This window comes from Cebus imitator, unplaced genomic scaffold (assembly GCF_001604975.1).
Source record: "Cebus imitator isolate Cc_AM_T3 unplaced genomic scaffold, Cebus_imitator-1.0 Scaffold111, whole genome shotgun sequence".
Taxonomy (NCBI): domain Eukaryota; kingdom Metazoa; phylum Chordata; class Mammalia; order Primates; family Cebidae; genus Cebus; species Cebus imitator.
In genome coordinates this window covers 2,246,629-2,253,791 of record NW_016107426.1, presented here as the reverse complement: position 1 = coordinate 2,253,791, position 7,163 = coordinate 2,246,629, and the positions used below count along the sequence as shown (strand labels likewise).

Here is a 7,163-nt window from a genome sequence, read left to right as displayed (position 1 = left end):
AGTAGAGACAGGGTTTCTCCATGTTGGACAGGCTGGTCTCAAACTCCTGACCTCAAGTGATCCACCCGCCTCAGCCTCGCAAAGTGCTGCGAATACAAGTGTGAGCCACAGCACTGGTAAAAATTTTAAAATATGTAGCCGCTGCCTGATTTCTTTACATGTTATATATCTGCACAACTATATTAAAATATGAAATACATCTGACAATGTATGAAAATAGGAATTTTAAATGATGAGATAAATTAAACAGGAGCTCTCATGTTTTCTTCTTATAATACCACAGATTGTTTTATATGCACCGTTCTTTAGACACCACTAGAGTGGAGGACCACAAAAAGATGGGCTACCACCAAAAACGACCAGTCAAATGTGAATCTCTTCCCTTCAGCAGGTCTGCTGGAAACTGAAATGGGGTATTCATCTGGCACTGGTTCTTTCATTTGCCCCAAGGTCACAGGTTACCCAGCTAATGGTGGTGATCGTGCTGCTGATGCAGTGTTTACGCGAGAATTATCTTCGAAGTCCATACTCTAGCTTACCTTGCTGCTGCAATTTGTAGTCAGTGGAATATGCCTTCCCAATGATATTCCATACAGGTCTCAAGCATCCAAAGAGTCCTTCAAGAAACCCACCACTGCCACTGCCTGACCTGCTGAACTGAATCTTGATGTCTTCAGTTCCGCTCGTGCTCTCTCTGTCCACTGTGTTGCTGCTCCCCTGAGACACCACCATCTCTGATTCATCGTGTTCCCTTAGCTGAAGAACGCTGTTCTCAAACTGGTCCCTGGAATCCTCACTTACGCTTGTCAACACTGTCGTGGTGATGGGGCTGTTCACGCTCTCGACTAGCTCTGTTCGTGCCATCCCCTTTTCCTGCTGGTCCTCAAGCTTGGGAGAAGGGTGGTTCCCCATGGCTGTGAGTTCATCTTGTAGTCCATTGAAGGTTTTGCTTTCACTGAAGGGTAAGTGCGGAGAAGAGGAGCAGCTCAGGTGCTCCTGAAAGTTGGCCATTGTGCCATGAGTGTAACTGAGGTCCTGAGATGACACTCAGAAGATTATTAGGGCAGACTTCTGACTTAAGAGAGGGCTCCAAAACCTGAGAAAAACAGGAGGGAGGTATGAGATCATCCTTTCTTTATTATGCACACTACAACACTTCTGTTTGCAGTAAAAAAATTAAAACAATGGGGATTGGTTAGCCTGCGGGTTAGTCTATATGACGGAAATGTGTACAGCAATGAAAAATCATGCTATGGAAGAGTATGAACATGACAAAATATCCATGACATATTAATATAAAAAACAGGTCAGGACAACATACACATTAACTTAAAAATGTACTTAAAGAATAAACCTATAAGAAAAAAGACTTGAAGGAAAATAATCCAAAGAATTAACAATAGTTAATTTTAGGTGGTTAGATTTGGGAGAGGTTTATATTGTTGTGATTTTCACGGTATTTCAAGCATTCTGTATTAATATCTATGATATTTTTAGAAAAATTGTTTCCCTTTCTACAAGGGAAATTTGGTTGTTCTGATATACTAGTTTTATTAGAAACTACATCCTGTGTTATTATAAGTTGCTACTCATCTTTTCTCTTTGCTTTTGTGTCTTATCCAGTGGGGCGCTGCTTTACTTTATAAGGCATTCATTAAGTCATGGAGATAAATGTCATGTGTCTGTGACAAGACAAATTTCTAAGATATAAAATTTGTTTTTATTGTACTGCACCAAATCTGGGCTAATGCGACTAACCCCTAGCTCTTTAAACTTGTTCTTTGTTTCTGATCTGTCTGTTAGCATCATTTCTTGGGGCCACCTAATCTTTAAAAGTGAAGATGTGTTCTAGATTGGCCAGGTCATGCATAACCAATCTTAAATTTATTCAAAGTATGTTCTTTTCTTTTTCTTTTTCTTTTCTTTCTTTCTTTTTTTTTTTTTTTTTTTTTTTTTTTTTTTTTTTTTTTTTTTTTTTTTTGAGACAGAGTCTTGCTCTGTTACCCAGGCTGGACTGCAGTGGTGTGATGTCGGCTCACTGCAACCTCTGCCTCCCAGGTTCAAGCAATTCTCCTGTCTCAGCCTCCTAAGTAGCTGGGATTACAGGCACCCACCACCACGTCCAACTAATTTTTTTTGTATTTTTAGTAGAGACGGGGTTTCACTATGTTGGCCAGGCTGTTCTCGAACTCCTGACCTCAGGGTGATCCACCGATCTCGGCCTCCCAAAGTGCTCGATTACAGGCATGAGCCACCCCGCCTGGGCCAAAGTGTGTTCTTAGCAGAAATTTACTTTCTTTTTAAATCCCTATGTAGTCGTCGTTCCTTCCTTCACTCTGTACTAAGCATCTAGAATGTACTAGAGGTCAGGGTATGAAGATGACCTCATTTTCCTGAGGGGATAAAAGAAAGACCAATGAAGATTGACAGAACAGTGCTTATAATGAATCAAGCAAGTGCTCTGAGCACAGAAGAAGGAGGAATAGTTCCAGGGAAAGGTGCTCAAAGGTGGTAGGTAGCTTTTGATCCATCTGAAGGAAGTATAGGCATTCATTAAGCAAGTCAGAAAGGCGTGAGTGGAAGAGGGAGAAGGATTACAGGTGTGGGGGAACCACGAAGGAGGGCACGGAAGCTTGAAAGACTGTGAAACAGAGGAGAAATCCAAAGTGGCTGGAATTTTAAGCAAGGAAGTAATTTGGCCAGATAAATTAAAACCACATCTATAGAGGCAGAGGTTGGATTGAAAGGGAAAGACTAAGGGTCCAGTTAGAAGGTGTAGTTCAAAAAGAAATGAGTTGGATCTGAACAAGGCATTAGCAATGGCAGTGAAGAGGACAGGAACGATTTAAGAGGTAGAATTGGGAAGATCTAGTAACTGATTAGACATGGAGGTGGGTAAAGAAAAGGGGGGAGGAAGACTTTTCAAATCGCTTACTTGGAATAATGAATAGACAGACACATGTCAATAACTGAGATATGAAATGCCAGAAAGAAAGGTTTGGAAAGAGGATAATTAGCTCAACTTACGGACATACAGAATTCAAGGCCTCCTATGCATCATGCACTGAGCTAGGGAGCTGGGCTTTTATTGATGCTATCTGATTTTTAAAAGATACTTTGTAGAGAGAGATTGGAAGAAAGATAAAGATGGGGCTCATTTATCACAGGGATAGAAGTTTCCAAATCATAAAGCTAAATTTAAAATGCATTTATTGAATATATACTCAGCTTACATAACATGGCAAAACCTCATCTCTACAAAAAATACAAAAATTAGCCAGGCATGGTGGTGTGCACCTGTAGTATCAGCTACTTGGGTAGAAGGCTGAGGCAGGAGAATCACTTGAGCCCAGGCAATCCAAGCTGCAGTGAGCTGTGTTTGTGCCACTGCACTCTACCCTGGGCGACAGAGTGAGACCCTGTCTCAAAAAAGAAAAAAGAATATATACTGAGAGCTGTGGCATGTACTAGGCTAGGTTCTGTGGATACAGAACATTACTGTTGTCATTACTATTTTTAATGATAAATAAGACAAAGTGCTTTACAATTTACAGAAGCCTGTTTACATAATCAGCAATACACTGGTAAATCAGCTCTTTCCAAGACAACAGCAATCTGATTTGTAGTGTTTGCTGATTTCCCTGGTGTAAATATTCCCACCATAGCAGATTTCAAGCTAATAAAACTTTAACAACTAGCTTGCAAAGTTTCTAAATATTTGACCATTGGCTCGTACAAGTTGGTGTATAAGCCAGCTCCAGCACCATAGCACTGCAATAGTGTCACTTCTATTTCACAAGAGAAGAAGCTTCTCTAAGGTAATATATTCAATAAGTAACAGAGCAGGAATTAAAATCTAGCTCAAAGTTCAGATTCCTGAAATCCTTTGTCTTTTTTACAACACGATGGAAAACTTATAATAACTCCTCACTTTCTTAGAGTGCTTTCCAGGTTAAAAAGTGCTGTTATCTGTGATCATTTGATCTAAGTATTTGATCCCTAGGTAAGAAATCCAGAACACAGAATGATTATCCCTGTTTTTCACAGAAGGAAACGAAGGCCTAGAGAGAGGTAGATGCTAACGGTCACAGAGCCAGGATGAAATACCAGGTTATTCTTCCTAATCACAACACTCTCTCCTGTAGCATGCAGTCTCTAAAGACACGGTTCCTATGCTGTTGAAGCTCATGGACTACTTAAGGAGTTAACGATTACACTGAAGGAATTACCTCCCGCCATCATCCCCCATGACGAATGAGCCATATGCCGTTCTACAGAGCCAAGAGAGATGGGAACAATGAAAACAGAGGTAGGATTTGAGATGAACCTTTGCAGGTAAGGTGTGTGACAGGGGGAAGGAAGTCAGGGGATAATAAGAGCATGGGCAGAGACAGGGAAGTAGAATGACCAGGGCATGTGTGAGGGGGTTGCTGACCCAGAAACAGCAGTGGTTAACGTGGGGGAGCAGTGTGCAGCAGGGGTAACTCCTGCTCCCCATGTGGGCTCTGAAAACTTATGATACAATGCAGGTGATTCTTCCCTCGTAACAAACCAGAGAGATCACTTTAACTGGACGGAGTTAGCTTAAGAGGCACTTAAATGATAGGGTATGGAGAAATCTAGGCCTTGAGAAGCTGCCTGGGAATATAAGGTTGGGGCAGGGGGAAGAAAGAAGAAAAACTGGAGCCCTCTGTGACAGCAACAGCTATTTGCTTGAGTTGACCCTATTCCGCCCACTCCAGCCCCCGTCCCCTGTCCTTCCGTGCACATCTCTGAGCTTTGACGTCACTGATCTCCTCATTACATTTTCTTGCTGATCACCTGCTCCCACCTTGAGCTATCTCCTGCTTTTGGCCTCTCTGACCTTGCCCTGCCTGAGCTCTTTTAAGACTGCTGATTTCATACTATCTGACCTGGCCACTGACTCAGCAGTTACTTCCAGTCTGCCTTGGCCGCTGGGACTCCTGGTTATCCTATACAGCAGCAGCTCCCAACCTTTTTGGCACCAGGGACCAGTTTTGTGGAAGATGCTTTTTCCATGGACCAGGGAGGGGGGATGGTCTCAAGGTGATTCAAGTGCATTACATGTATTGTGCACTTTATTTCTATTATAATTACATCGTAATATATAATGAAATAATTATACAACTCACCATAATGTAGAATCAATAGGAGCTCTGAGCTTGTTTTCCTGCAACTAGACAGTCTCATCTAGGGGTGATGGGAGAAAGTGACAGATCATTAGGCATTAGATTCTCATCAGGGGCACACAACCTAGATCCCTAGATCCCTCGCATGCACAGTTCACAACAGGGTTTGTGCTCCTATGAGAATCTAATGCCCCCACCAATCTGACAGGAGGTGGAGCTCAGCTGATGATACAAGTGACAGGGAGTGGCTATAAATACAAGGGAAGCTCCGTCCCCCCCACCACCCCGGCTCACCTCCCTCAGTTCAGCCCAGTTCCTAACAGGCCACAGACTGGTACCTGCCCATGGTCTGGTGGTTGGGAATCCCTGCTATACAGCACAAGTCCTATATACTATTGGCTCATGTGAATTGCATACCCAAATACATATGTGAATTTCAGCCAAACACTTATTTGTGTGATTTATTTTTTTGAATCAAATTATCAGGCTTTATATTAATTCCTAGTAAATTTCTACTTTGTCAATTTTTTATCCTGAATTTCTACCTAATGACATCATGTTAGGATGAGCTCATACATAAAATGTTAGAAGAACATCTGTTTTTTTTTTGTAATCTTTTTCTATCTCCAGCAGGATAAGAATGAGTGTGAAGTAGACCCGTTCCCATTGGGATGGGAATGAGTTTAATCCCAGTCATCACATGCAGTTTGATATTTAAGAGATCAGGGAAAAACAACACAATGAAGGAATATGTTTCAATCCACTTATGTTACATAGGAGAATCAAATTTCCGAGAGATTGCCAACTTGCTTAATATAACTAACTAGTGGGTGGAGCTTGGATGAGTCCTCCTTCCTCAGCCCAGCTCTTTCCACTAGTATGGTTGTTTGTCTATTCAAAGAGAAACAAATAGCCATGGTATCATGGCCCACGGTGATGAAAACAATAGTAATTCACAGTGCGATTCTAGATGCACTAAAATATTCCCAAGGGAACACTAGCACTCACCTGGCAGGGTGACCCTGCACCTATCCACAGGGCAGCATGAGGCCGCCCACTGACTGCCCTCACAGTGGGCAGAGGTCAGGTAAACTTCAAGGTGTGTATAAAGATGTGGACTTAAATAGGATTTCCTCATGCTCGCCAAGAATATCCAGTCCAACGTGACCGCACAAAGGCAGAGAAATTGAGAGGCAAATGAACAAAGGGAAAGAAAAATCAACACTATGACTATATTCAAATATGATCAGAGCTGACTACATTTTAGCAGAGTGCAGGAAGCTAAAAATACTGAAGTTTCACCTGTGCTGTGTGTACACCCACATGCTGCCGCTGCACAGGGAGGAGACTGTTACGTGGAAACTGCGGGAACACAGGCGGTGCCACTACCTCTGCCTGTCTTTTGCCCTCTTGGTTCCTCTCTCCCTGTCTAAATCTGGCTCAGGGACCCTCATGGGAACTGAGTGTTTGGTCCTTTCAATTCACAAGAAATCAAAACTAGTATACATTAGAAGGAGACAGAAAGAAGTGGGGCAAGATTTTGGAACATTGATAGTCAAAGGGAAAAAGACAAGGAACATCAGAGAGGTGAAGGGCAAGCTTGGGATGGCACCCTCATCCCGTAGAAAGTACTCTGGGAAGTGCACAGTGCAGACGGGAAGGTCTGGAGGGGAGGTGATGCTGCTCCTGCCCTTTCAAAGTTCTCATCTGCAAACAGCCCAGAGAGTGCTCCCCATCTGCCCTTGAAGCACACTCTCCCTGCATTCTGAGTTTCTTGGCCTCTAGAGGAGGAAGTGGTTTGTGCAAAAGTAGTAGGCAAGAGTTGGAGACAGCAGCAGCTGTGCATTTGGCAGGGCACTGCCAATTTCTGGAAATTACCTTGGTTTTGTGCCAAGATCCCAAGATGCAATATAGAGAGAAGGAGGAGTGGAGGAGGCAGTGTGGCCAGTGGCCCTCAAATTCTTGGATTTCTATCATGCAATACAATTTCCCATGTTACTAATGGAGGATTTT

At 42.7% G+C, this 7,163-nt stretch overlaps 1 protein-coding gene across 8 annotated transcripts in view; it reads right to left on the bottom strand.

Annotated features, from left to right (window-relative positions):
- The window catches only part of MAP3K13 (mitogen-activated protein kinase kinase kinase 13), a 186,953-nt gene that overhangs the window by 53,956 nt on the left and 125,834 nt on the right, over positions 1 to 7,163 (bottom strand). For 6 of the 8 annotated variants that reach the window (XM_037741950.1, XM_037741951.1, XM_017538391.2 and 3 more), the window contains one exon: positions 540 to 1,096. In XM_037741950.1, coding sequence (XP_037597878.1) covers positions 540 to 1,011 — 472 coding nt within the window. In that variant the 5' untranslated portion in view covers positions 1,012 to 1,096. Of the gene's footprint in view, positions 1 to 539; positions 1,097 to 5,153; positions 5,195 to 7,163 lie in introns of those variants that run through there. The other 2 variants (XM_017538389.2, XM_017538392.2) reach the window with 2 other exon arrangements.